The sequence below is a fragment of the Daucus carota genome, chromosome 6 (genome assembly GCF_001625215.2).
Source record: "Daucus carota subsp. sativus chromosome 6, DH1 v3.0, whole genome shotgun sequence".
Classification (NCBI taxonomy): domain Eukaryota; kingdom Viridiplantae; phylum Streptophyta; class Magnoliopsida; order Apiales; family Apiaceae; genus Daucus; species Daucus carota.
The window spans coordinates 29,805,700-29,814,950 of record NC_030386.2 but is presented as its reverse complement, the minus strand read 5'-3'; the positions used below and the strand labels follow the sequence as shown (position 1 = coordinate 29,814,950).

The 9,251-nt window shown below is 35.8% G+C and overlaps 1 protein-coding gene across 2 annotated transcripts; it reads left to right on the top strand.

Moving 5' to 3' along the window:
* Positions 1–5,883: 5,883 nt before the first annotated feature.
* On the top strand, positions 5,884–8,782 carry LOC108192881 (scarecrow-like transcription factor PAT1). 2 transcript variants are annotated; one of them, XM_017359403.2, is made up of 3 exons: positions 5,884–6,043; positions 6,199–6,279; positions 6,812–8,782. In XM_017359403.2, exon 3 carries the CDS (start codon positions 6,947–6,949, stop codon positions 8,576–8,578), a length of 1,632 nt encoding a protein of 543 aa, XP_017214892.1. In that variant the 5' UTR covers positions 5,884–6,043; positions 6,199–6,279; positions 6,812–6,946; the 3' UTR covers positions 8,579–8,782. The 2 variants fall into 2 exon arrangements, with proteins under 2 accessions (XP_017214892.1, XP_017214891.1); XM_017359402.2 differs by lacking the exon at positions 5,884–6,043 and having other exon boundaries at positions 6,051–6,279.
* Positions 8,783–9,251: the final 469 nt, after the last annotated feature.

Sequence of the window (9,251 nt, the reverse complement as noted above, 5' to 3'; positions counted from 1 at the left end):
ATTGGTTTTAGGATTTGTCAGGTCTCTGGTGGATTTATCTTTTGATCTATGCAGACATGTGATCATCGTTAATTGAAACTTTTACCATATCTGATCAGCTTATATTTAAGTTGTCAGTTAAGACTTTGAGATGGATTTTTATGGTGCTACTGAAGTTATCTACAAGCAGGGACGGAACCAGAAATTTGGGTTGGGGTGGGCTTGACGAGTGAATAAGGACGAAAAATCTACTTTCATTTATGCTAGGAATGGAAAAAAAATGAGAACTCCACCCAGTTTATCAGCATTCTCTATTTTATTTTCTGAATCTATTTGATTATATTAATGCTAAACTTAGTTGATAGTGGGTTTGGGCTTAGTTAACATATAAATTACATAATGTATATAACTACTAAACTATTTTTTTAAAAATTACCCTGGGCTTAAGCCCAGGTAAGCCCTGCTTTACTTACGTCAGACGACAAGAGAATTTACAAAGTAGAATCTGAGAATGTCTCTAAGATCTTCAAGTAGAATCTGAACTTTCACGGTCATATGGAACCAGAGATAAGACAGAGACAGAAAGCTTCTCCCATTCAGTTGATTTAAACTCTCTAGAAACTGTGAAAGAAGATCAACTTTTGTCATTAGGATCCCTTGAAGAAACATAATAGAACTCAAATAACTTTTAAGTTCACGAAGAGGGTACTTAGTCTCAGTTGCCACTTTGCTATGCTGTAACATGAGAAGTATGGCGAGACGCTTCAGGCTGAGGGGTACCTTAGTAAGAACCAGAGACATGGAAATTAGGCTGCCTATAGCCTAACAAAGCTCCTTGCCAGACTGAAAATTAACATTTGTGTCGCTGACAGGTGGAATTCATGAACTGCCATTTATTTAAATTGCGTTTTGTTCTATGTTTCATTGAGTAGTTAACTTTCTGACTTCTATATAAATTTTCTTTAATTACTCCCAATTTAGAGTACAAATATCATTCTATTATCCATTCTATGTTTGTCCTGTTCTGCTGTTACCCTGTTATATTATCCAGTTGTGCAAATATATTGTCTAAATTCCCCTCCCCCTGTATAGGTTGTGCAGCAGAGCAACCATAACTCACATTTTATGTACACTCCAATCATGTGCTGAATGTTGTGGAAAATGCTCCCAATACTACTGAGGAAATGGTTGGGGCCATAAAAAACCAAACATATTGATTGGGAGAGGCATTACATAGTTGACACAATGAAATTGATTAGTTTTTATCCACAAAGCTTAATGTTAGCTCCTTGATAAGTATGTCTGAAAGTCTCTTAATAGAGGTGTTTCAAGATTATTCTCTATCTGATTCGGAGTAGCAGACTTGAACAAAGAAGATGTTTTTACAGAGGAAGCAACCTGAAGAATTGTAGTCTTGGTACAAGTATCTTCTTTATTTATTAAAAAGAAAAACCAGAAGTACATGTAAGGTTTATATGTAAGGTTTCTAGTAAAGAGAAAATGATAGAGGTCTCTGCAACACTAAGAATGCAGAAAGTTAGTAAATTTACACGGAAGTGCATAGTTAAACTCCTGGCTTTTGTTTCACTTATTTTATGGACTTGTCTGCACTTTTACAAATTAGTTGAAGGCATGCAGTTGCATATGATCCACATGGCAGTAGAATACTTGAAATCAGCTTTGTTGCTTTGAGTTTCAATCCCATAGCAGGAGATTACTGTAACACATGCATGAGAATTGAGAGGCCCTCGTCTCGCGGAACAAATGTGGCCAAGTTGGCTACCTTTTCAACTTTAAAATCATTGAGTTATTTGATTTTCTGTCACTCTGTACTTGTTGTTTTGGGGAATAATTGTTTTCCGATGCTAATGTTTGCAGCTGTGCCATGTAAACTATCAACTGCATCAATTAGTTGTTCCATGCGCACTAGCTATAACCCTTCTGTTTACAAAGTAGGTGTTGAATGTTAATGTGTGTGTTTGATAAGGGAGAAGATCGAGATGTGGCCCTTATGCTTGATTTATTTTTAAACCTGCGGAACCCTTGTCTTTAATTTGTGCCCCACTGCGACATTAACGTGTCATCTTCGTAAAGCTCTACCACTAAAACCAATATAATCGTGTTTTACATTTTCCACACTCTTTGATTTCGAGTTATTTTTCCTTTAATTCCTTTTCGTTCTGGTCTGGCTTCGGACTATTGTATACAATATCAAAGGGGGGAAAACATGACCGTTTAAAAAAGTGCTTCTTAAATTAAAAAAAAAAAAAAAAAAAGACCACAAGTGAGAAATAAATCAAGAAGTTAGCATTTTCTATTTCTTATAAGTGCTTCTGAGTTCTGACTTCTACGTAAAAGAGTCAAAAAAAAAAAATATAGAAACTGACTCGTTATAAAAATAGCCTGAAGCGGGTCTTACCAAAGTGGCACAACATAGTCTGTGGAGCTATCTTACTATACTAATGCATGAACAAATGCTGGTTTACTTGCAGTATAATTTCTGTGAAGCAGTGTCGTTATTTGAAAAATATGGTCAGTCATGCAAACAAGAATGAGTAATGGAGTGAAAGAAACCCCCAAAAGCCCAACCATCCGAAACAGAGAAGTTAGCATCGGCACACAAAGTCTAAGGTATAATGTGGAATATCTTGTCATATTGTGCATAGAATTTCGAGAACTTTAGACAAAGTGTAGGGAGTATTCAATTTATTTTAAGTGTATCCATCTATCTATCTACTCCATTGCAACACATGATCTTAACTTGGTTTGCGTGCCCATGCACGCGTGCGCCCATGAATTTGGGTCCCGTCACTTGTTAAATTTTGTCTGCGGTTTGCTTGCTGCTGGAGTATCTTCCTAGTTCCTTCCTGGTTGGTGTAGATTATGGTCAAGACTCGCCTCGTTCATCAACTACGTACACATTTTCATACTGCAACTGCCACATAAAGCCGCAAATCATACAATGCAATACTGCAATAGTATGGATTCTTAATGACAAATATAATCGCAATGTATATGCACGAATGCCACTTACCTCATCTTGCATAGACATGCCCGAAAAATCGAAGATTGAACTTTAAAGCCCCCGCCTGATCTAATATCAGCGTTCTAAAAAATGGGAATTGAACATGATCGGTGAAAGAAATCACATAAATCGAACGGTGAAATCACCGAATAAAGATTAATAGGAGATAAATTGTTGACGAAAATTAATCAAGATGTTGTTCTCATGAATGTTACATCATATTATGGGTCGATCTTGGCTCTATGATCGTGATGTGTATCATTATGATAGAGAGAATACTTTTCATTTTATGCGCAAAGCTAAGGAGGTTGCTCTCTATCCAAAGATTATCGAAGAAAATGAATAAATCTAGTGTTCAGGAATCAATCGAAGATTTAATCAATTTAACGAGTTACGGGACATGAATAAATCATTGATTAATTCGCGATCAAACACCGATTTTCACAAAAGTATCTAATATCATATGATACTAATTTATAATCTGTGTTGTATGTGAATGTTTCTGTAAATAAATATTTATCTTAAATAAATTGTTGCCCGATAACTTCAAGGTTGAAATTGGTGCAAATTAAAGTGTTTCTGGCGTAAATATCACTTTGACTGCCCTCTAAGAAAAGAGCATCCCTTATCCCTAAACTTTCGAACCCCTCTTTTTCAATATTGATCCCCCAGTATTGATGCTTGCTTGTACATCACTGGAACATAACGGCAAGTTGCTCTGCATCTATACCTTTTCTACGAAAGAGGAGATATATGCTCGATTCATAATCATCTTTCCGAGCAAACGGAGATATAATTAAATGTAGTAGAAAATTATGTAACATCAATATAAATGTTTATAGGTTAATGTGTTATAGCCTGTGGCGCAATAGAAATGATCGGTTCTGAAAACTCTTTAACCAGAAAAATTTGAAGAACACATATTTTGTTCCTTTATTAAAAAAATATTTCTTTTATTTAGTCTTACATTCATATTACAGAATTGTGTTCCTTGATAAACATCGAGGTCCCTTTTTTTCGCTAAAAGCAGAAATGGAACAGAAGAGAGGAATTTACGTCTTGCTCCCTTGTTTTTTTAGGAGAGAAAGCAAGTGAATGCAAGTGAAAGCAAGTATGTTTTCATTTTCATCCTACTTTTGGAGTGAAAATTTTAGAGTGAAAGTATGCTATATTTTCACTCATTTTCCTCCCTTTAAAAAATTCGGGAACACGAATAGGAGTGAAAGTTAGATAACTTTCCTTCCTCTTCACTTGCTTTCCTCCCTTTTTAAAACTCGGGAGCAGGGTGTTAGTTAATCAAGGATTAACGTTCTTTTTGTTTTGGAGTAAGAAGAATTTTAAACAAGTGAGGGACAGCGCAAGCTAAAAAGAGTGGTGCAAGATAAGATTAGTGGGGCATGACATAATCCCTCCGTTGCTTTGTTTAACAAGGGGACAAAAGTAAGATCAAGATTCCCTTTTCTTGATTAATAATGAAAGAATAAGTGGTAATTATACGCACAATTGCTTTGATTTGATCTAATCTCATTACATTAATGCAACATGCATCTCAAGTGGGTTTCACCATCATGCGTGATTATGTGTAGTTAATCTACTTGATTACCACCACTAATACTATGACACACACGTATGTTTACTCCAACCGGATGGAACGTACTTTGCTTACTAGTAACTTGCTTGCACTCTTTTTTCTTTATAGTAATTTCCTATTTAACAAGATACAAATATTTCATCGCTGATCGTATTTGGAAGGTTAAGATGTATTGTTGAATAATTTAAATTTTTAACGAAATTTGATTCTCTCATGACAAAAAATGAATTCATACAATTCCTCTAGTAATTCACACATGTAATTTGTTTTAAGAAGTTGCAAAGAGGGTTCCCAACAAAATACAATATTGGTGTCAAAATTGTTTGACTCGTGTATACTTAGAAGATTTCTGTTTTTTTTGACTCGTTTGTGTGAAACGTAAGAAGCACTTACGAATATGAGAATGCTAGTTTTTTTCCAGAAATTCTACTTCTTTCTCACTTATAAATTTTCAGGACCGTTTGATTAAATTTATAAAAAAGTGTTTTTTGCTTAAAATAAAGAAGTAAGAGGTAAATTATGACTGATAAGTGATTAAACTGTTTAGAAAGGTTGTGGATGTTTGACGCAGAAGTTAGCATTCTCAAATTTATTTTTTAAATGCTTGATTTTTACACAAACGAGTAACGAAAAGTATAAGTTATCGTAAGAAGCCAAACAGACACTTAATCTACATCTCATTTCTTAGTCCACTTTTTTACATTGAGGAGCAAGCAATTTTTCTCTCTCTAGTAATCCTGTAACGGAGGTTTTCTTTAAGTTTTAAAATTAGATATTCATAATTAATTTTACATTATTTTATCAGCTTGCAAATTTATATAGAAAATTTGATTAAACACACCAAATAATTATTTCTTAGTATTTATTTGGAAGCTTTTTTTAAAAAAAAAATATTGGAGATTACATGCAAATAGAGTATTATAAAACATGTTTTGTCTTGCGATTTCCGAGTTATATGAAAGTTATTTTTTCTTAAGATACTGAAAACTATATGTATTTATAAGATAAATGTTAAATCGGGTCTGAATTCATTTAATAATTAAATATTAAATATGTAAACACATGTCTAATTTAGCATTATTGTTCCCTCCATTTTGGTATCTTTGATTTTCTTATTCGTTCACATTTATATCAATAATTTAAACGGTCCTAGATGTAATAAGATTTGGGAACTGCATGATATATATTTTAAGGGGGAATAATCCATGCTATCGTGCAAAGTATTTTTGGGCCACCGTGTATCACTTTATATTTTATGCCGTGTGATCTCCAAAACACACTTACACTTATATGTAATGACTAATGACAAGTATCAACTGAGTTAAATTAAGTTGTTGAGTTTATGCTTAAAAGCCAAGATGAAATATTGAAGAATGAAGGGCTCTTGTCAAAAATCTATTATTGATCTCTCTCTCCTTAAGTTGTGACTAAAGGATGGTCACTGAAAGGTACTTATTCAAAAGCTACTATTGATTTGATATTGACAGCTTTAGTTTTTGTTAAGTACTGCTACTGATTCTCTCTTTACCCTCACTTCTCCTCTGTTTTCTTCTTCTTTAGCACCAATACTATGCTTTCTAAAAATCAATGTTTCTGTTCCAAGCTTTGTTTTTTAGGTTCTTGCAGTCAACTTTCAACAAGATTTCATCTTGCTGCAACTGGGTTGCCCAGAAATCACTAAAAGGTGAACTTATCTCATTTTCCTCTGATCTCTCTGTTCTCAGTGTGTGTGTGTGTGCGCGTTTTATGTTTGACTGTTCTTTTTTTGATTGAATTGATGGTTTATAATGTTTGTGGTTGGTATTTTGTTTGCTTGAAACTAATGAGTTTGAGATAAATATTGTTCTTAATCTAATTGAGCCTATAAAACCTTTCTAAGTTTTCCTTTTTAATGAGAAAACATATAAAATTTGATGTACCTGACAATGGTTTGTCAAATGTAGCTGTGTTTATTATTTAATAACAAATCTGGGATTTGTATAGAATGATCTATTCCCCAAAGGACCAAAGACAATGAGGTGTGTTTAGCTTCTACATAATCTAGTGATAATGGTTTGAATAATTATTCTAAGAAATTTCAACTCACTGAACAACCATGTGAGCTGCACACAAGAAAATTAGTTCAGATTACTCTTGGCAAAGTTATAAAGGGGTTAATCTGTTTCATGAAGTTTACCTTTCAACTTTTACCCAATTTCTTGTACCTCCATATGCAGATTTCAAGTTTAGGCTGAAGCTGCAGCTACAAGTCAGACCTTGATGATGGCATCTTGACATATTTTTGTTTGGATCTGGAGTGCCTCTATATTTAAGGAATTTTCAGGTTAATCAGTGATATAGGTGAGACAAGCATGCTAGTATCTTCGATGCAAGCATCACGGCGCAGAAGATCAAGCTTGTCCAACACATTGTATTATCCATCAACACAAGGCGTCGAGCACTGCCTTTTTCCCAAGTCCCAATCTTTAGACAAGCAGTTACACTACAGTAATAGTATCCCTGGTATTAAGACTGAACGATACTGCACCCTGGAGTCTTCTTTGGCCACTGACAATTTTGGCTCACTTCACAACTCAACAACAGCTGTCACTTACTCGCAAAGTGAAAGCTCCATGTCACAGCAGGAATCTCAATCATACCTACATGATCATAACTATGGATCTCCGATGAGTGTGTCCTGCCTAACCGATGACACAACTGAGCTCAGACAGAAGGCAAACACAAATGATTTTAAGCACAAGCTTAAAGAATTGGAAACTTTAATGCTGGGACCCGATTCCAATTTTCTTGATAGTCTAAATTGTAACTTGGCCTCGCCAGAAACGGACAACTGGAAACGAATGTTTGAAGAAATTCCTAGAAGGGATATGAAACAGGTGCTTGTTGCCTGTGCCAGAGCAGTCTCAGACAATGATTTGTTGACTGCACAATGGCTGATGGCTGAACTACGCCTTATGGTATCAGTTTCAGGTGAACCAATTCAGCGTCTTGGTGCATATCTGCTGGAAGGCCTTGTAGCTAGGCTGGCCTCTTCTGGAAGTTTGATCTATAAATCTTTGAGATGCACAGAACCAGAAAGCTCTGAGCTACTTTCTTATATGCATGTTCTCTATGAAGTGTGCCCCTACTTGAAATTCGGGTACATGTCTGCAAATGGGGCAATTGCAGAAGCAATGAAGGATGAGAACAGTGTACACATAATTGACTTCCAAATTGGACAAGGAAGTCAGTGGATAACCCTGATCCAAGCTTTCGCAGCTAGGCGTGGAGGACCACCCCACATACGAATAACAGGCATAGATGATTCCACTTCAGCATATGCACGTGGAGGGGGACTGAATATTGTGGGAAAGAGGCTTTCTAGACTTGCCCGTTCATTTAAGGTTCCATTTGAGTTCCATGCTGCAGTAATGTCTGGTAGTGAGGTCCAGCCAGAAAGCCTAGAGATTCATTATGGAGAGGCTTTGGCTGTGAATTTTGCTTTTATGTTACACCACATGCCAGATGAAAGTGTTAGCACTCAAAATCATCGAGATGGACTGTTGAGGTTCGTTAAAAGATTAAATCCCAAGGTTGTGACCCTTGTAGAGCAAGAGTCCAACACAAACACTGCTGCTTTCTTTCCTCGCTTTCTTGAAACGATGGACTATTATTCAGCTATGTTTGAATCGATTGAGGCAACTCTTCCCAGAGAACATAAAGAGAGGATCAATGTGGAACAACATTGCCTAGCGAGAGATGTTGTCAATATAATAGCATGTGAAGGGACCGAAAGGGTGGAGCGTCATGAGCTTATGGGGAAATGGAAGTCCAGGTTCAAGATGGCTGGTTTTACTCCGTACCCTTTGAGTTCCTTGGTGAATGCCACTATCAAAAGACTACTAGACAACTACTGTGATAAGTACAGGCTTGAAGAAAGAGAAGGAGCTCTATATCTTGGATGGATGAACAGAGATTTGGTTGCTTCATGTGCATGGAAGTGAGGTGATCTCCTGTTAACTAAAAAAATTTAGAAATTGGGTTAGATACCTGAGATTCAAACCTCGTACTGGTATTCCCCATTCTGTTTTTCTGGTTTACTGTCATAAATTGGTATAGATAAAAAATGACCACCCTACTTATGTTCTAAATCAGATGCACTATCGTAAATTATGTTAACGGGTATATCATTTCCACTTTCAGTTTAATTTCTGGCATTGTAGTTGATTCAATTTCTGCAGATGCTAAGCAAGAAAACGAACGATTACCTCTTCTTTCTTAAAACAAGACATTCAATTGACTACCCGGTAAACATAACTACCAGGCACATACATGCTGATTGAACTGTGGTGTAAAATCCTGCCACTGTTTAAGAATTATAATTCTCCAGGCCTGAAATCTTCTTGTTTTGAATAGAACATGCCAATTGAGTTGTCAATTGAACATAGAATATATTGAGACCCTACCAGAGATATATGGGCTCCCCCATTTGCGGAACACACTTGACAGTTTCTCCACCGCCCACGCCAGACCAATAATGTACATTGATAGTGAGATTTGATGGACCTCACTATGGGATCTAGAAAAACGCAATTTGCATATTATGCAGGCATATTAATACTAATATTCATATCTACGAGTCTATAAGCATATTTTTGTAAAACTGGAATGACACTT

Coding starts and splice junctions, on each gene's coding strand:
- LOC108192881 (XM_017359403.2), top strand. CDS start 6,947: ATGCTAGTATCTTCGATGCAAGCATCACGGCGCAGAAGATCAAGCTTG.